Source organism: Diadema antillarum, unplaced genomic scaffold, assembly GCF_040938485.1.
Source record: "Diadema antillarum isolate AM-2024a unplaced genomic scaffold, OU_Dant_1.0 seq00000768_RagTag, whole genome shotgun sequence".
In the NCBI taxonomy this organism is placed as follows: Eukaryota; Metazoa; Echinodermata; class Echinoidea; order Diadematoida; family Diadematidae; genus Diadema; species Diadema antillarum.
Window position 1 is genome coordinate 9075 of NW_027271658.1, and position 21012 is coordinate 30086.

A 21012-nucleotide genomic window follows, 5' to 3' on the forward strand; every position below is an offset into this window, starting at 1 on the left:
GCATAACATAAAGAGTACTCTAAATGAAATCTATACAACAGCAGAGATGAGAAAAGACATGATAAACTGCAACTGAGAACAATTACATACACCATCCATAAAAACTCAACATAGCATGGTTCAAATACTGACAGCAGCAATACTACAACACCTAGTTTTCTTTGGCTATGTACAGAGACCAAGTATGGAATGCATGATTCTGAGTGTGTGTGAGTGTGTTCACTCCAAGAGATTGTGCAATGAATCTCCCATGCAATACACTGAACTTCATCAAATCATTAAAAAGCATGTTGCTCATTCATGTACTACAGGATGGACTGCCCACATTTGATTGACAGTAGTTTCAATGAGAAGTCTAATAGTTTTCTTGCTTGAAATTTTGTCATACTGCAATGCAACCACCCTAGAACATTCACATGATTGATGTCATTGCATCAGATTCTGGAATGTTTCAGACATAAAGCAGAAGTATCACAGGCACAACCACTCAAACACATGGAATGATAGTGTGAAGAAGATCCTGCATAATCGCACATTTTTGCAACCTCTGTACACAAACGTATCCGGGCAATTACCCCCCGGCTAAATACTGGTTAGTGGTAAGGTTAGAGTAAAGATTAGGGCTAGGATTAGGTTCAGGATTAGTATTAGGGCCAGGGGAAGGGTCTGGGGTAACTGCCCAGGGGGTAATAGCCCTAGACCCAATACATGTATTAATCTTGCTGTGCATATTCCTGAATTTTGTGTGTTTGTGTGTGAAATATCTCAGTACAAAAACACCCCCTCCCCCATTTGCAACTCCATTTTTACAGACACAGTAGCAGGCAGCTTTGTCAAACATATAACTAGCAGATCCAAATGTGCGATATCATTGTACTAAATATGACGTTCAACCCAAGCAAGAGCATGGGAAAAAGGGGTAAAAGAATGGGTCAGAGAACAAGACACTTGCCTCAGATGAAACTTCAGCAGAAGTGCCCTTCTTGCTCTTCTTCACCTTTGGACTTGATTCCTTGTCCTTCCTATCATCATCACTCTCGTCGTCATCCTCCTCATCCCTTCTCTTCTTCTTCTTCTTCTTTTCTGTGGGCCTCTCCTGTTCTCTGTGCTGTGTAGGAGAGCTGTCCGGAGAGGGCTCCCTCTTCCTAGGAGAAGCAGGGGATCCAGACGACTCTCTGGCAGTCGCTTTCATCGGCCGCATCCTTTTCTCGGGAGATGCATCAGGAGACTCCTCGCGTGACAGGCCCCGCCTCCGTTTTTTCAAGCTGTCTTGGAGGACTTGGACTCTCTGCCTCACTTTCGTCTTCACTCTGCTCCTGGACTCTAGACTCCTTAACTCTAGGGCTTGCTTGGCTTGGACTCTGACGCAAGGAGCTCCTGTCTTTTTTAGGTTGAGGCTCCCTCTCGGGACTACTTTCAGCTGAACTTTCATCAGAACTTGGAGGCTGACGTGCTTTTGTCTTCTGTTGGCGTCTATCATCATCGCCCTTTGTAGGAGTTTTTGGTCTGGGAGGAGTGTGCTTGCGCTTGTCATATTTCCCATCTTCTGGAGTTTCACTGCGGCGATATTTGGAGTCTTTCTTTCTTGCATCAGGTGATGTACGCCTGTGTTTCTCTGGACTTGGACTAGGTTTCCTCTTTTCAAGGGCTGAACGTCTTCTAAAGGCAGGACTTGGACTAATTCTCGTCCGCTCAGCAACTGGACTGCGCCTCTTTCGCTCAGGAGTTACACTACGTCGTCTGCGATCTGGGCTTGGGCTTCGACGTCTGCGTTCTTGACTTCGGGTTCTACGTCTACGCCCTGGACTTGGGCTACGACGTCTACGATCTGGGCTTGGGCTTCGGCGTCTACGTCCTGGGCTTGGGCTACGACGTCTGCGTTCTGGGCTTGGGCTTCTGCGTCTACGCTCTGGAGATGGACTACGACGTCTGCGTTCTGGTGTTAAGCTTCTTCGGCGTCTCTCTAGACTACGACGCCGCCGTTCTGGGGTTGGGCTGCGACGGCGTCTTTCCGGGGTAGGACTGCGCCGACGTCGTTCTATAGAGGGGCTTCGTCTTCTCCTAGGGCTAGGGCTACTTCTCCTTCGTCTAGGAGGTGAGCGTCGAGGAGATCTCCTGGGGGACCTGCGACGTCGTGGAGGGCTACGTCTTCTTGAGGGAGAGTATCGTCGTGGTGATGGAGATCGCCTACGCCTTATATCGACAAAACAAAGAAAGAGACATCATAACAAATTCACATATGTACCATCATTGACAAAAAAACACATTTACTGTAAATATCACTAATTCCTCAACATGACATTTCCCAGCATCTAACCAAGTAAAAGAAGTCCAAGTTTAACAGGACCAAGAAATACAGAATTGGACAAATGAAGAGAAATATAGGATACAAGAAAGCTCCAGGACACAGTAAACTTTTGCAAGATTAGTCAATACAATGTGCTGCTTTTTAGATATGTGCAGACTTCTGAATAGTCTATCATTCAATTCACAAATGCATCATGAGGTCACAATGAATGAAAAATAAGAGTTATTTCAATCAGCAGACCTCCTTCCTAATTGGTTTATAAGAACAAGAGAAAGTAGTTTCAATACACAGGTCTTATGTGCAAATAGCACATGTAAAGGCAAAAATGGGACAGAAATTACTTATAGACCAAAATATAGAAATTAAACAAGAAAAGAAGAATGAAATTTCATCCTTTTAACTCTAAAATTATCTAGATAGTAATATATATCACCTTCCAATATCCCTGTTGCTAGTGAGGGTGGGAAAGAGAATTATGCTGAACACAAATGGTACATCTGCTATGAGAAAAGTTTGTGTTTGCTGATTTGTTGCTGCTGCTACTGCACACCTACCTCGCCCGACCAGGTGGGGTTCTGCTCCTTCTACGCCTGCGGTCATCTGGTGAGCGGGAGCGAGTTCTAGACCTGGAATCACGCCGCTTTTTGTCTTTGGCCTTCTCCTCCTCCGACTCGGAATCAGATGAGTTTGAAAGAGATCTGCGGCGATACTGACGCTTTGGAAATCGACTCTGCTTGCGAGGCGATGGCCCACCCTTGGGCTCATTTTTTTCATCTTCACTTTCTCCTGAGCTCTTGTCAGCTGCTTTCTCCTGGAAAAACAAACAAACAGAAAAGACTATTAATAAAGCCACTTTACTGTGAAGGTGCACTCGACCGCCCAGATCTAAGGGGGCCAAATAAGCCCTCCCCCCCCCCCCCCCCCCCACCTCAGTCTATACAATTTCAAAGTAGCCCAGGCTATGTAGGGCTAAGCAAACTTTAGTATGCTACATATTAACAGTGTCTGAACCTCAGCCATTGATGTGAAATTTCTATTCAGCATTATCAACCCTGTGTTCTCTAAATGTTTCCATGGTATTTGGCTCAGGACTCAATGACTTGTGGCACACTAGATTCAAAATTCTCTCTGGATTGAGCAGTGGTCTATGACAGGACTAACTCAGTAATATATTGATAACTTTCTTAATTATTTCCTTAGAAGAGAAAAAAAATAGAATAGTGATTATAATTTCATAAATGCTGAACCCAAATAACATCCCAGTCAGACAAGCAACCCTACACAAAATGTTTTGAGGACTGATTTTTACCACTTTCTCCTCTGGCTCCTCCTTCTTGGAGGCTTCCTTAGCCTTGAAGTGAGTAGGTGGAGGAGATGCAGAGTCCTCTCTGGTTGCTATGGAGTCATCCACCTTGCTCTCCACTTTCTCCTCCTCCTCCTTCAGCTTGCTTTTATCTCTCTGTGGAGATGGTGATCTATGATATAGTGTAGTAAAAATGAATGTCTATTTAGTATTAAAATCTGTTTTACAATCTGGCCAATGTTTTCATACAATTTCTGAAAATTGTCTGACACATACCCAGAACAACATATACCATCACATAACATTAAATATCTACTCCTTCATTTCCAACAGGGAAACTGAATGAAAATAACTTTTTTGATGCATGCATGCCTGGATGTTGATCAAACATGGGTATTTTCACCCTCTAGAAATCATATGTGAATACATCTTTATCCAAGTTTCATGCTAGTCGCGTCATTCTTTTTAAGTCCACATGCAAACATTAATCATATATTTCAAATTACATTCTGTCAGCTGGGATCTCAAGGTGTCTTTCAATAATGTCTTATGTTTTACATTTACGAAAAGCAGGTGTGGCCTAGCTTGACTTTTTAGTGGGTATATACAACATAATTCATTATGTATCATTTCAAGAGTTTTGTGTGTTGATCGACAGACTACGGCGTTTGCAACACAAACGTTGCATGAGGGACATTTGCAATAAGTGGTTGTAATGGAGACTCAATTTGTTTCTGAACTCTCAGTATTACTAAACATGCTTAGAAAACAATGCTCTCCTGAAACCTAATTTCCAAGAAGTTCTTTAGTAAGTATGAAAACTTTGGTAGATTCACGCAAACTGACCTGGAGGAGTCACTGGAGGCAGAGGGAGTCCTCCTCTTGGATTTGTCAGGAGATGGGGATGGTTTTCTTTTCGAGCCAAGCCTGGACTTCCGAGGAGGGGAACGAGACCTGGAGCCACTGGACGAGCTCCCTGACGGAGAAGATGACCTTCTCTTAACATCTCTGAAAAGCATTAAAAAAACACACACAAAATAATTCAACTGTCAAGAATTCAAGGCACTGAAAAAGGGTCAACAAACTGTTGCTATAAAGTGGAATGGGTAACAAAAAAGGCCTGGAGAGTGGATGGTTTTTTGAGAGGGGTTCGGATAACGAAAAAAGTCAACAAACCCTCAAAAATGGAAGTTTGAAAACAAGAGACTCTCTGTAAAGAGTAAAAGTTTATAGAATTGCTCTACAGAACATAAAAAAAAAGAAAACAGGCAAAGCTACTAAAGAGAAGACTGAGCATATCTGCTTTGAGGAAAGTTTAAAAAGTGGGTTTGTAACTTGCACATGTACATGTAGATTCAACAGATGGCATTACAGTGGGGTAAATATTGATGGCAGCAGCAGCTCAGAATGCCTAATTAATGCTCCCTCATAATAAAAGGGACTATTGCACATAAATTTTAAGCCTTTCTTTTTCTACTGACCTTTTAGGTGATCTGCGAGGTGACCTTCTTGGTGACCTACTCCTAACAGGTGACCTCCTTGACCTTCTAGCAGGCGACCTGTGCCGACGATCAGGTGACCGCCTTGGAGATCTGTGGCAAGAAAGGGAATCCAAGCACAAGGTCAATTTATGTATCAGGAGCAATCCAACATATATCAGTGACCACAGACTTTTTCTTAAACACCATGGTATGAATACACGAAGGTGGTACAAGCTTTGTCCATGGTTTAAACCATGGACAAATGTATGGAGCGCCAAGTAACGCATGGCCTACTTCGTTATGAAATCAGTCATTTCGTCAACGAAATGATCTGACGAAATGACTGATTTTGTGACGAAATGACTGATTTTGTAACGAAATAGGCCAAGCGAAACTTGGCGCCCAATACAAAACTACGGTCTTTGTAATGTTCCTTCAGTGTCAACCGATCACTGTTCAATACTGGTGAACATTTTAAATCTGAAAGGGAATCCATGAATTAACAGCATCCGGAGGTCTCTAGTTTGAATCCCGATGGAATCCCATTTTCTTTAATCAATTTTCCACAAATAAATTATTTTCACTTCTGCTCAGTTTCCCTTTGTTTGCGTTTATTACATGAGAAAATTAAACAACTCTCCATCAAGTTCTACTCATTTGAATCAGGGATACCATGTAGCATGTATTTCTCAAAATCACAAAGAACATATATACATGTATATACCGAAGTGGTGAAATAGGATTGGAATGTTGGTCTTCCATAAAATATTTCAAACAAAAGCACACAAAATCCAGCCACATATGCAAATATGATTTTAGACCATTTTGAAGGACGCTGATGGCTCACCTACGGCGTGGACTCCTACGACGTGGGCTTGGGGACCTACGGCGGGGGGATCGGCGTCGTGACCTGTTAAGAGAATACAAAGCTTACCTTAATAATGTAAAATCTCTTTGTATCAAGTTTGCAATCACATGCAGCTGTAAATGATGACACTTGCTGTAATGTCTTTGACATACCAATGACATCCCTAAAAATTAAAGCTATTGAATGTCTTTCAACATTGAGACAGGGAAATGCACGATAATCCTTGAAGAAATGTCCAGCTCACATCATACTCATCATACAACATAACATTACATCATAATCCCTTTAAAACTACTTTCTAATTCAGCAGATCAAAGTATTGATTTATCAGATGATTTATATCATGCTCTCCCACTGCACTCAAGCCAACAAGAGTACGAACCTTGATCTAGAGCGCCTCCTCTCCCTGCGCCGCTCTCTGTCCCTAGACCTGGACCGTGAGCGTGATCTTTTGTCACGGCGTCGTGGCGACGACCGCTGGCGTGACCTTGACCTGCTCCTTGACCTCCGCCTGCGATCTGAACTTCGCTTCCTTCTGTCTGGAGAAGGGGATCGTCGCTTCCTCCTCCTCTCCTCGTCACTAGCATCTTTGCTCTCCTCCTTGGGTCTGACAACACAGTAAGACACAGTGTGCTTATCACAGGTTGATTCACTACTGTACATACTGTCAAAGCTAGTACTGTATAGGCTGTTATTTTTGCATACAGATATTTTTGCAAATGAGGAGCTCACAGACATTTTCGTGAAATGTTGTTTTCGCAAATCGACACTGGCACTATCGTAATTGCACTATTACCCTAGCGCATTGCAACACTTTTGTGTGTTGTTAAATTCACAATGAAACTGTGATTTGTGAAAATAAGAGCTTCAGTATTCTCACAAACAGATACTTTCACCAATGGGGAAGTCACAGACATATTTGCGAGATGTTTTTTCTCAATTTGACACCAAGGTTATCATAAGTTAGTTAACTCTGCCACTTTATACGATCAAGATCAGCTGGCAATACTTAACAGAACTCAGTTATTACTGGAGCAAATATTGTGTGTATATGCAGTATGTAAGCTTCTCACATCATATACATCTACTTGCATATTTCTGAATGTAGTAATTTACCATCTGCTGTACTGCACTGAGTTGTTGCAGCTATTAACTGACAATACTGTGAAGACCGAATTTAATGATTCAAGCATGTGAACTCAATGAATATTCCAATCAACATATCAAAACAAGGCAATTTTGGTAAACTTATGAATTTCCTCTCATTCCTTCATGTGCACTTTTGAACATGGAACTTAAACAAGCAATTGGATTCAAGTAGCATGTGATTGCCAAGTTTGATGCTACACTACAGCTATAATAAGTACCTTGTCTTCCAAGAGCAAATACCGACAAGTACACATTCACAATTTAGACTTAATTATTGGTATTCGCTGACATTGCTATCAAACGTTAACTGTTTGGATAGGTGTCAAGTAAATATTGTCACATGACCATGCACCCTGATTGAGTAGAAATACCCTGTAGAATCAAAAGTGGTATTTCTTGATGGGTGGCAACTATAGACAAGTTGGTGAATATTTGGATTTTGCCACATGAATTCATGTATGGCATGCCGGTGAATGTAAACCATCAGTTACTTTAAGCATTAATAAAATTTTCATGCAAACAAAAATAAGCCATTATGAATTGAAGCAATTTCTGTTGTTATTGTTGAAATGTTTACTTTTTCCTGGCTGGCCCTGAAAAGGGATAGCAGCCACTTCACGCAATAAAACAGCAAAAGCAGGATACAAATTTTGTTGCCACTGGTTGCGTTCTACAGGTTACTGTCATGTGAAACAGAAAACCAAACAGCAACAAATTGAGCCATGTTCTTCATGATAACTTGCCTAATCTAAATTACTTCCACTTTAATGGACATAGAAGAGAGTGGCATACCTCTGCTTTACGGAAGGCTTGACAACGCCAACTGGTGGTGGGGAAGGTGATGATCCTTTGTCCTTGGGCTTGGGAGGAGGTGAATCAGACTCAGATCGAGATCGAGATCGCGATCGCGATCGAGATTTAGACCTAGACCTGGATCTGGATTTAGATCTAGATCTAGATCTAGATCTAGATGCAGACTTGGATCTGGAAGGCGACTTCTTCTCCACTTTGATCTCCTCAGCAACAGGAGGGGAAGAGGCGGGGAGAGGTGGCAGCGGTATTTTAGACGTGGCATCCTCTTTTTCCTCCTTGACTGGCTCGACCTTTTCAGGGCGTGGTTCCCAATCCCACTTGGCCGATCTTGGTGCAGGTCTAAGGGAAGTGAAATTGGCATTGTCTCTTAATGTTGGTCATTTAATGAGTCCAAGCTTTTAAAGCAACATCTACACTTTGGTCCAATTTGTAAATACATGACCAGATCTACCATGTCCTCCTTTGGCTATCTAGCACATGCTCATATGTTTTTAGAGATCATTACAATTCCTGCCCACTTTCAGGTTCAGGCAACTATATCAAAATTTCATTTCCTATGCAGTTGACTAAATTTCTTTCTGTGGTGTATTCTTATTTCAAATCATTCACTTTTTACCTACAATAAGTTAAATCTGCAGGTTACATGGCTTTTCAGTGACAGACAAAACCAATTTCCACCTATAGATGCAAAGCTGGCTCTAAACAACATATAACATGACAGTCCTAACCATAAACGAATTTCTCTGTGGAATGCACCTCGGTTGCATTCATTACCATTCCAGCGCACCTGAATATTGTATAAGGATACCTTGTACCTATGCTTACCTCACGTTGACAATCATTTGTTTGAGTGTTCATGTGTAAGGTTGTTTCACTTTTTTGGCAGTCAAACTATCAAACAAGGCACAGAGGCAAGTGAGAGTTCGGAATTTTCAGATTTGAGAAGGTAAACCCTGTCACTACAAGGACATATAAAAAAAAAAAAAGCTAAAGAGTGTTATCTCATCAGCTTCCTGCTAGCTGCAAGGCTCCTCATGCAGAGCAGGTGCTTCGGTACACGTATGCAAAACCTAAAATATGCGCAGCTTCAACTCTCAAGTTTATTGACCCCATGTGCCAAAACAATAATAATAATAATAATAATAAGTAAATACAAAATCTCCTTCAAAAATTCCTGGATCACTACCAAAATTTAATCATCAGTTCCTTCTGTCATTATTGACTTTTCCTTTAAAGTTTCATCCAAATGCGTTCACAACTTTTTTGAGTTATTTTGCACACAGACAAACGAATGCCGACAAAAACACAACCTCCTTCCTTGGCGGAGGTAATAAGAATGTCTTCTATTTTTCAGTGCCTCATATGCAACCAGCTTGCCCAGACATTTCACTTGCTGTATGATTCAAATTGGCTATAATCAAAAGTAAACCTGAACAACTGAAAAGTAGACATTTCATCAGAATGGGACATAACAAGAAAACAGTGAAGGAATTCAAATGGTTTCACAAGACTCTGGTAGAAGCGACCACATATAAATGGGCGATACCATTACCTCACACATCATTCTCTGACATTAAAGGACAAGTTCACCTTCATAAACATAAGTATTGAGAAATTAATGTACATATATCTCCACTGAAATTGCACTTCAAAAGAGGTGCAACTGTGAACTTGCAGACAAACAAAGGAGCCAGAATCAAAAGGAAGAACTATTCTCAGTGGTAATACCAAAGTGATGTGGTCTGATTGTATTAATTGGCGACTGCGGTTACGATGGCAAGGGCTAGCAACAGGTGCTGCTTCAAAAGAAACTGGATAAACATGCAACGGGGGCCACCTCTTCCTATTCCATGTCCCTATCCAGGTGAATCTGCATGGAAACAGTTTGACACAAAATGACAACAACGAAAGGAAAGAGAGGAAAGTCAACTTACATGGCTTCCTCAGCTGTCCTCTTGTCCCCTCCACCATTGACATCCTCTGCTGCAGGTCTCGTCTCCTCTCTTTCTCTCTCTCTGTCTCCATCACCTTCCTGCTCATCTTTCAGTAGTCGTAGCTCTGTCTGGATACGTTCCTGCTCTTGCTGTAAAAGGAAACAGAACACAACTTTGTTAAATCTCTCAATAGTACCCTGGTGTATCAACTGTGATACAAGTACATCAATCTGAGTATATCATTTGGATGAGGAGCAAAATTGCAAGAAAAGTGTCAATCATAATAAAAGAAATCTTATTAAAGTCAAGACTGATTTCATATCACATGTTGCAAGCTAGAATGATGCGCTTCTTGCGCAGTCAACTGGAATACCTCTGCTTCTTACGCTGTTACTATATCTACAAATATAAGTAGTAATGATAAATACTAAATTATCTCTAGTGCCATTTTGTTTCACCAAGGCTGCAGGCCACGGTGAAATAAAACAACACGAGTGATAATTTAGTACTTGGAGATCATAGTCTAGTACTGGTGCTTCAATAGAACATGCACTAGTTGTTAAGGTAAATCGACCCTCACTATGAGAGTAGCATGGAGAGCAATGTTATACTTTCTGGCCACCTGCTGCCTATGCCCAAACATGGGATATCCACATTAGAAAACTAGAAGTGAGGCTGAAGTGGAGTCTAGGAAACCCTGTGTACCTGTCTCTTCTTGATCTCTTCCTTCTTCTGCTCCAAGAAGGCAGAGGGGATTCCAGCGATGTTCTCCTGTGCACTGGTGAGGTGCTCCCACAGCTCTGTCATGAAGGCCAGGGCATTCTTAGCATTCAGGAATCCTGTCAGGTTGATTTGCATGTCCTTTGGATCTGGGTGCTGCAAGATGAGAGAAGTGCATAACCTATTGGCACACAAATCATCCATCAGAAACATCTTTCTACACTGCTTTTGACTATAATAGCATAGTTCTTTGTTAACGTCTTTCTGACTTATCTCAGTATAGATGTATTTGTCTTCAGATAAATTCCCTACTTTCCACTAAAGCACAATACATTCTATAAAGCATACACTTCAAAATAGATTTAAAGGCAATTTCTTTTTCAGTTTTCTTTGGACCCCTGAACTTACCTTTTCCAAGAGATATCATAAACACCTGTATATCAAGCCAAGTGGTTCCACTCACATGACTGTGAATACCAAACAACTTGTCTTGAGGATAGATAAACCCGAGGTAGTTACTGAAGAAAATTCAACAATCAACTTGTCTAATTGATTTTATTTTAATGAGCAACATGAGTGCATGTATTCATTATTTGCTTGTAATATCTACCACACCTTTTGAAAAGCAGATCATTTCTTTTTGGGAGTGTTGTGTCTCTAATGTGTACATTAAAACATTGACTGAATTTGTGATCAATTTTTGCCACAACTAACAATTCAGTCACATTACAAGAAACTGTCACATTCTTCATAGAATGGAGTGTCAGTGTTTGGTTATCAGTCTTGGGCTTCTGCCTGGATTCATTACAAAATTTGAAAAAAGAAGAAGGAAATAACAAACATTGTTTCCATACTCAAATCCTAAAAGTGAACTGCTTTTGTAGACTAAACCTTCCTTTCCTATTTTCTAGCTCATCACTTACCTTGCTCTAGTTCCAATTCCCTAATCTAGGAATGGGAGATTCCAGACCTTTCTTTGTCTCTTTGTAGACTTATAATTACACTTCACACACAAATAGGACATTTATACTGTCAGTGCGATTTGTCAAGTTTAAAATATCATCTTGGGTAGGCATTGTATAAACAAAGGTTCAGATATTTCTCAGTGTGACTGCTTTGGTCTTGTGTAGAGATAAAGGAAAGTCTGGAATTCCCTGTAAAATTAATGGAGCAAACTTCTGTGATATCTTTCTACTGAAATATGCCTACATTAGCCACTTAGCATGGCAAACTATCAATACATAGCTAATCAACTGAAATGGCAACAGTCCACATGTTTTAAATTTTTTAATGCTTTATACACTGTAGATCCCTGATTCATAACTCATACATGTACATACTAGTATGCTTAAACAACTGTGAGAGAAGTACAGCTGTATGTTCCCTTGGCTAGCACATTGTGTTCTTCAAATGATATCACATTTTCTAATTGGTGATAATTTATATTGTATGGGCTAGTCAAATGCCAGTCAGTGATCGGACAATCATGGTAACTTGATAGGGGACTAGCTGTAATGTTTTTCCTCAGACAAAACATTTTCAGGTAATAAAGAGGCAAGTAAAGTAAGCAGCACATAATAACATTGGGGCACCTTATTTACATTGTAGGTATGCACTGCATAAATGTCTGATGCACACACCAGTAGATACTTTAAGTTGAGCTGTGGGCACACTTGGTAATGTTACAAAAGTAGCTACCTTTAAAAAAAAAAAAACTCAAACTTCATGGTATATGTTGCTCTCTATGTACTGTGAATAATCTATACATCATATAACAGATGAGGATTTTGGTTATCAGGAGGATACAGAATGTTCTAACTCAAGGGTATGAAATGCTATTTCAGCCAAGGGTACACATCACCCGATTTCATCTTGGAATGTGCTATATCAATAACCTTTCAAACCCTTCAAACAGATAATTCTACATGTCATCAAAAAATGCTTCTATGACAATTGCTGTATGTTCTCATAGCCAACACCACATTTTTTTTTAATGGCTTGTACCTTGTATTCTGATGTCTCATAACTTCTACTATCACAAGTGATATCATGATATCAGGCCTTTATCACAAAAATCAATAAGGCTGAGTGACTCTGGAGTTTGGATTATTTGTTCAAATATGACTGTCTCGCATTAACTCATTAAGTAATATTACTCTTCTTTTTGCGCATATTTATATTCTTAAGGAATACAACATTAAATGGAAATTACTATTTTTGTAACCCCCCTTTTGGAATGCAAATAGAAAACATATTTTCTTTAGATGTGCCTTGCTGTTTAGCACCCCCCCCCCCCCCAATACCCACCAAAAAAAAAAAAAAAAAAAGTTTAGTTTTACCCAAAGATGAGTGTAACTTTAAAGACTAGACATTTCCCTGTGTTACTGATTGGAATCAGCATCTTCATAAATTTCATTTGGACATGCAATGGGCAGAAGTTAACAGTGACAGTGAAATAATTTTCAGAGAATGTGGCTATTCAATACATACTTAACATACTTATTCAATGCCTTTTGTTTTTAAAGTGTTCTGTTCTTGACTGCACAGCAAAACAAATGTATCAAACTACTGTACCTTGACCTGGACCAATTTCACTGAATATCAACATGTATAAGACACAACCATGTATCAAACATGCATAGACTTCGGCATGTTGAAGTCACCATTAGCACAGTTTTCTCACACTAAAATTATTTACACACATAATAGACAAGACTAGGGTAGTCAAGTCAATATAAATTTACCACATCAAATTTTAGTCTGCTTCTTACTCATCATTAGTCCTGTAGAAGACTGTTGACTCAGATGTATTACTGTGTAGTGGTGGTGACTTCAGCATACCATTTTCACTGTCAATACATACATGAATTACACCAGATAAGTATTTAGGACAAACCAAAGCATTGGCCAGAGGCAATGCTGAATATATTCCTGTACCGTTTGAGAGAGAAATCCATGTCGCACGCATCTGATGTCTTTCTTTTACACTTTCTGTCGTTGCTAGGAAACCGCTATGAGAGAGGCGAATCCCTAGCAGCCCGAAATATAAGGGGGCGCTTGCACGGCATCGTGGGGGGTGTGTGAGCGCATATTATATCAAACAATCTGAACGTGAAAGATGAAAGTCAGCAATCAGCTTACCACAGAATGAACAGATTTAAACTACAAAAGCTGGTATACATATAGAGTAGCATGTTTTCAAATCATTACTACATCTATTTTACCCTCACTATACCATAATTTATGCAGCAGTGTGGTCCTTGATGACAGAAATAAATGTGTTCCAACTTTAAAATTCACAGAGAAACTTACAAATCATCTATCATAACAGGAATGTGGGTAATATGACTGGGATCTCTATGAGATGCATTTGACCAGCTGAGAAAGTATGAAAATATTTGTGAAAAGGATTTCATCATCAATGGCTTGCATTCCATTACTAGAAAGCAATTTAGTGCTGCTGAAAAATCTGAAATGAAACAATTCATTAATCACACAAATCCTAATAACCTGAGTTTACATGAGCAAGTAATCCATCTATGTTTGTTCAAATTAAAGTGGTTTTGTTACCAAATCTAATTTCCTTTGCCAAAGCTCAATTAAAAGAATAAATTTGCTCATGTGAAAGTGTGCAGTACAGTGATAAGACAAGAACCTCTGTTTCAAAACATGCTCAGACCTCCATACTCACCTGCATTGTAGCAAAACCCAAGCCAGGTAAACCCCTTTCAGACTAACTTTGCCAACTAGTTACCCATGGACACCTGGTAATTGAAACTAGAGAATTCAGAGTATTACCAGTCATAAATTTCTCAATCTTTGCCTTTCAAAACAAATGACAGCAAGGTTTCATTGGTGTTTAACAGTATTTTACTGTAAGAGCTTTCCAAACTAAGTATCATATCAAATCAATTTTAACAATCAGGATTTACTTCGGTGGAAGGAAGGAAAAGAAACATCTTCCGTCGGCGTTTACACAAGAGTGAAGTGAAAAGACTTTTAAGACCAAAAACCTTCAGTGGGTGTACTTAGTAAAAATGGTCTCATCTGAAAGGAGTACCTTTGTCACACACACAGCACATATTGACCACACACACATGCAATCATCTTAACACTGACAATTGCTGAAATATATCAAGCTGAATGACATGCAGTCCCACTAATCTTACCTTGTGTTGCAACATATTTTCATGCCGTGTCTTTGTCTGGGTCAAAAAAAGCTTTGGTCAAAGAAAATTACGACAACTGTATACTTTCAGAGCATACACCAGTAGTCTTACCTGTTTTTCACACTTGAAAAAGGCAGTATTCTTCTGTAAATATTGTAATTTATACATTATATTATAATCTATATCATTGAAAGGACTGGCCTCGACTAGCCTGCACGCTATTGCCAGTTTTTTTTTTTTTTGCTAAACTATATCTTAACTATTAATTGTTGTGACTTTGTTGACGATGTTTGTTTGTTTGGTAAATAAATCTCATTTCAAATTTCAAATCAAATTTCAAAGTATCCTATCCCTCTGTAGCCTTTTGCCAAGGCCCTTTTGCTGTATGGTGGTGAGGGAATGGGGGCAAACGAAGCGAGCCCAGCTGGGTGCGAAAACGGTAGGGCATTTTGAGATCTGGTTCACATCCATATGTTAGCCCCTAGAATTATAAATTTTTGCTCCCTGATTTTGGGATTAAAAATCTACCAATCTGCCTGTCTGTCTGCACTTACCCGATTTGCATGAGGTGAATGCATGCCACTGACCTCTAAGGATGGTCAGTGATGCATGCAAATGGGCCAGAATACCAAGATTGAGGATATCAGCAGCACGCCTTTCCATTGGTCGACCAGAAGTAGAACCCATCAATATGATTATTCAGAAGGGTTCATGTGGTCATGAATAGTAATGTGCGAAGCAGATCTCAAAAGGCCATCGCACTGTCATGCTCAGCTGGGCTCACTTCACTGGACCGTTACAGCCATCATACAGCGAGAGTGCCTTGTCAAAAGGCCAGTCCCTCAACTGTTTTAATAGCAAATAGGGTATTTTGGTGTTTGGGATTAAAGGATTAATTACTGGCTACATTTACCTACCAGTACTTCATCCTTTTCCATTGATTGCATTTGTACAATTCACAACTGTCAATGAACTTTATGCTTTGACATGTGAGAACATGTTCAGTTCACACAATATCAAGTCTGTGTTACCAGGGCCCTGTTTTATGAAGAGTTAGAATTGATTATAAAGTTGATTTCTATGATAAGTCTATGGCAGCCTGTGTGTTAAGGAAATTTGAAATTGATTTTATCCTTTGATAAAACAGGGCCCTGATTTGAGCACGGTTTCATCCTATCATATCCAATCAAGTCTGACTGAATATGAGTTGTACTAGCATTGCACACCCAATGTGTTGACCACATAAGACTTTGTAACACTACAGAGAAAAAAAAAACCCAGTTGATATCAAACAAGACAAGAGTTTCTTGTTGAACAGCAATTGAACAGATTTGGGGCTAAAGGCTATACACCTATCTTACCTGCTTTATGTCCTTGTCGTTCCAATGACTTACCTGTGAGGACAAGAGAGTGGTGAGACATTCCAACACTGGGTGGCACATCATTTCTTTAGAGAAATTCATGCACTACACGGTAATCTTACCTCTCACCTCTTTTCACTGCGCCCATTGATCACTGACAGCTTTTTGGCCGACTCAGACAGAATGATGCCTCTTGGATAACTGATGGCCCGCCAAAGTCATAGGGTGAAAGAGCTTGAAAACCATTTTATCTTTTAATCCATCATTATCAGTATTTTTTAATAATCATAGCAGTATTTTACATCTGCTCACGTAGGCCAACTCCTTGTTGAGGGTTTTAATGAGGTTTATTGATTTCGGCAGTTGCCATAAATCTTGTTGTTGTTGTTATTATTGTTGTTTATCTGAATAGTGTATTAAGTGTCATGAATGAATCTTGCAAGAATAAGTGAAATGCACATTGGATCAACAAAGCTTTTCACCTTTACTTTATTTTCTCCAGGAGTAAAAAGTGTTTTGTGATTATAAAACCCATCTATGCACTGACGCTACATGCAGTAGACTTGAAGTGTTTGATCAAACAAGATTCGTGTTAGCAAAGACATGGAATATCACTGGTGATGAAATGGTATTCAAATCACATCTTTCAGCTCAGTGGGTTGATTTTAACAACTAAATCTAAGAGTATACTATGACATGAGAGTTGGCATGAAAGCATGCCTTAATCAAACACTGCAGAGAGGTGAAAACACACACAATACCTAACCACATACTCATTTCGCAGTCACATCTACCACTCACTCAATTCAGAAGATCACATGAATGTTCTTGTAAACACCTTAATACCTGTCATTTCTTGTCCTTTCAACAACAAAAAAACACACAATTTCACCCCAAAAAAATGAGGCCAGAGGTTCTTATCAAACATCACTGTACTTCAGACATAGAAAACAAAGCAACGAACACAAAATTGTGAAATGTCTGTTAATGACTAGATGGAAATGCAAGGAAAGGTATACGGACCTCCTCTTCCAACTGGTTAAAGATGAATTCTATGAGGACATCATCTTCCACTCCAAGCATATCTGTGACCTTGTTGGTGATCCATGGCTTCAGTGTGTCCAAGTTCACCTTACTCATGCTGACCTACAGAGTAACAAACATACACACTGTAAAGCATCCATTTCAGACAAATACGCAACTTGTACACAAAAGGAAGCATTGCCCTCCAGAAAGAACAGAACATTACTAAATTTCAGTTTCTTCTCAATTCCTTTAAGCAGAAGTATTTCCTAATGATGTGATACAAAATGGAAACATTTTACAAATCATTTTTCGTCTAGCTCTCGTACTATGAAAGATTAAATAATGTTGCTTCAATAATTCTGTCAACACAAAAATCCTTTAAAAGAAAAAACAAATTGCAGAATGCCATCTCAGTTTGACACAGCACCCCATTTGACAAGCATATAAACTAGAATTCAGGAACTACATGTACATATACATTGTACATGTACACGTAGTATGTCACTTTCGATTCAACTTTACAATGTATGTCACTTTCGATTCAACTCTATCTTATAAATAAATCATGTACCTTGGAACACCGACTTGCAATGTACGTAATTTATCACACTGAAATCGATAACACGATGTGAAATGCACATTTTACATCTCATGTCCAGCACACATACCTTTTTCTCAAGAATTGGATTGAACTTGAGTGATTTAAGGAGTTTCTTCTTCTTGTTGGTGAACCGATTATCCTGGTCGGCACTTGTGCCCTGAAGCAGGAAATAAAGACAATGTTCTGATTTTATACATCTCAACTGCACCGACTCCTTGTACGCTTCAAAGTGAACATATTTTCCCCTAAACAGAAACCTCTTTTAAAGATAATAAAAAGTTTTGGTACCTCAAAAGCTTCCCTGAATTTCCTTGTCTTGGTTTGTGTTTCGGGTTAAAGTACGTTGTCTGTGAGAATTACTCGCCCCAAAGTGCTCTCATGTCTTAGTAATCATGCAATAATGGTTTCGTACCAGAGCCGACGCTGACCAGCGTCGATAAATATTGTACGAAACCACTGACTGCGACCAGCAGCGTGCAGCCCATTGTACGCATAGCTAACTGCGACCAGCAGCCCCATACGCAGAGCGCCCCCATCCCCCTTAACCAAATTCCTGTATTCACCCCTGCAATTAAAAAGGCATTTACTCGCAATTGATACAGCGGCAGGATTGATTTCCCCCCATCTTAGCAGGCATCTTTCGTCCTTCCTTTCTCCCATATTTTTCCTTCGTTCTTTTTCTTTCTCTCTTTTATTCTCAGAAAGACTTCCTAATGAACGTCCCTCGACTAATTAATCAAACTAGAGGGTCTACAACCCTAAATAACCTAACCCTATTTAACGTTATACCTATGGCTATAGGCCCTAAATTCAATTAATGCTGGCTAACGTGTTAGATAACTTGCCACGCACACCGCGGTGTGGGGCCGGGCCAATTTCATGATTTTGCAATTAACAAATAACTGCGAACCTATGTATCCTAATGTATCTTCAATCTTAATGTATTCTAATGTATCCAAGATGACCATGATGACTGTGGAGAAAAATATAGAATTCTAATGGCTAAATTTTCAAAACGTGTAATCCACAGACAGCGCCGCCTGCAAAATACACGTGCTCAAGGATCAGATGCAGACCCAATACTAAGTATACGCATGCCTTTAGCATGCACGCAGCTATATGCACAATACGCTGGGACGCGGACCGTACAGAATATTGTACTTGTACGATGTACAACGAACGCCGTATTGGTTAGTATTGGTTGGAATTAGCGTGCTTTTATTTCCGTGTTATCATTCTTATCTTACAAAGCACACCTCGATAAAAAATATTAAAATGCAAAGCACAGGTATAAGATGAAAGGTAACAAAAACAACTGGGATCCATCTCATGCACATAAATGTGAAATCTTACGCGGAAAAATCCAGCGTCTGTCATGATTCCGTCCTTTCAACGCTTCCTTGACGTGACGTACTGAATGCGTCTGGCGCGCGTGACGTGCGTGTGTAACGTGTACGTACGTGTGTGTGTCGTATGGCGTGGCGAGCGTGTGACGCGCGCGCAATGTGATAACGATGATGGATAATAATTGCGATCGCCTGATGTGCGCTTCCTCCTGGTGGTCGCGAATGTAAATGACTCGGTACATACATTACTCAGGTCCCCAGCACTGTATCCCAAAAGAGGGCGTAAGATACGAAAGGTTGAGATAATATCCCAAAGAGTTTTTTGTTGGTTTTTTTTTTTCCTTTTAAAGGGACTGTACAGTACTGGTTGAGGTAGGGATTCATGTTTTGAACATTCCTAAGTGAGATAATGAAAAGCCTCTTATGAAATATGAAAGAGCATGTAATTTCAAGAAGGATTCAACGTTTATTTGATGAAAATTGGTTTTCAAATGGCTGAGATATCAAAAAAAGTGCTAATAATAAAAGGCGACATGCCCCAACTTTATTAGTATCTCTTTGTTTCACGTTGTTTTTGGATATCTCAGCCATTTTAAAACCGATTTTCATCTCATAAACTTTTGATACCCCTTAGAACTGCATGCTCTTTGACATCTCATAGAGTGGTTTCTGAATATCTCGCAAAACGTTAAAAGCTAAATCTGATCACCTCGACCAGAACTGTATACACACCCTTTAATCATCCTCGAATGGAACTGTGAGAGGATAAGCTGCTTTACTATTTGAAATGACCCAAGAGCGTTCTGATATAAGCTGTCTCTGTCATTCTAAAACGTTGTACATAGTTCAATAACAACTTTACTATGATCAACATTCACCACTTCAAAAATGCAACTGCAGCTGTTCGCTTGTCTTTCAGAGCAAGTGTGAGCGCGCCGGAACACTTCAGGGCCCTGTTGCATAAAACCCTTACCGCTGGACTTACCGCTCCTTTCTAGCGGTAAGTCTTCAAATTAGCGGTAAATTTTAGAATCCTTGATGCTGATTGGCTGTGATGCCTAATTTTGACGGTAGTTACCATTGAAATTCAACGGTAAGTTTTATGCAACGGGGCCCCTGGTTTTGGGGGTTTGTTTGTTGGTTGTTTGTTTTTTTGTTTTTTTGTTTTTTTTTTTTGGGGGGGGGGCAAAATCTCGACGGGGGCACATTTTATGTGACGATGTGAGATCCTCGGCGAGGGAGCGAAGCGACCAAGCGGCGGGGGGAGGGTGTGGAAGGGGGCATACACCCTTCCCCCGCGGTAGGGAGCTTTTGTGAAATTGAGAGTACAAAAGTCGCGTTTGTAAACCATTTAAAAACAAATTTCTAGGGAATTAAACAATAGTGAAAAATAATCAATGCGAAGGACTATGATTGTTACATACGGGGGGGGGGGGGGCGGGTACATAATGTGTGATGGTGTGAGATCCTCGGCGAGGGAGCGAAGCAACCGAGCGGGGGGGGGGGGGGGTGTGCGAGGGGGGATACCCCCCTCCGACGATAGGGACTTTTTGTAAAAACAGAATACAAGAGTCTCGTTTGTAGAGCATTTAAAAGCAAATTTCGCGTTTGTAGACCATTTAAAAGCAAATTTCTAAAGAATTAAACGTAGTGAAAAATAATCAGTGCGAAGGACTATGATTATTACATAGGGGGGGGGTACATAATGTGTGATGGTGTGAGATCCTCGGTGAGGGAGCGAAGCAACCGAGCGGGGGGAGGGTGTGGGAGTGGGTATCCCCCCGTCCCACGATAGGGACTTTTTGTAAAAACAGAGCATTTAAAAGCAAATTTCTAGGGAATTAACATTTTGAAGAAAAAAAATCAGTTGAAGGGCCATGATCATAATATACGGGGGTACATTATGTGACGGTGTGAGATCTTCGGCGAGGGT

The 21012-nt window shown here is 40.1% G+C and overlaps 1 protein-coding gene across 1 annotated transcript; it reads right to left on the reverse strand.

The window, feature by feature from the left end:
* Window positions 1–1082: 1082 nt before the first annotated feature.
* Window positions 1083–19135, reverse strand: LOC139738772 (uncharacterized). Its single transcript, XM_071649413.1, has 13 exons — window positions 19087–19135; window positions 17801–17890; window positions 17130–17252; window positions 10562–10732; window positions 9857–10005; window positions 7902–8261; window positions 6343–6567; window positions 5940–6002; window positions 5093–5203; window positions 4458–4619; window positions 3618–3783; window positions 2863–3119; window positions 1083–2193 (listed from the first exon to the last, which is right to left on the reverse strand). Exons 1-13 carry the CDS (start codon window positions 19108–19110, stop codon window positions 1221–1223), a joined length of 2874 nt encoding a protein of 957 aa, XP_071505514.1. The 5' UTR covers window positions 19111–19135; the 3' UTR covers window positions 1083–1220.
* Between the last annotated feature and the right edge of the window lie 1877 nt (window positions 19136–21012).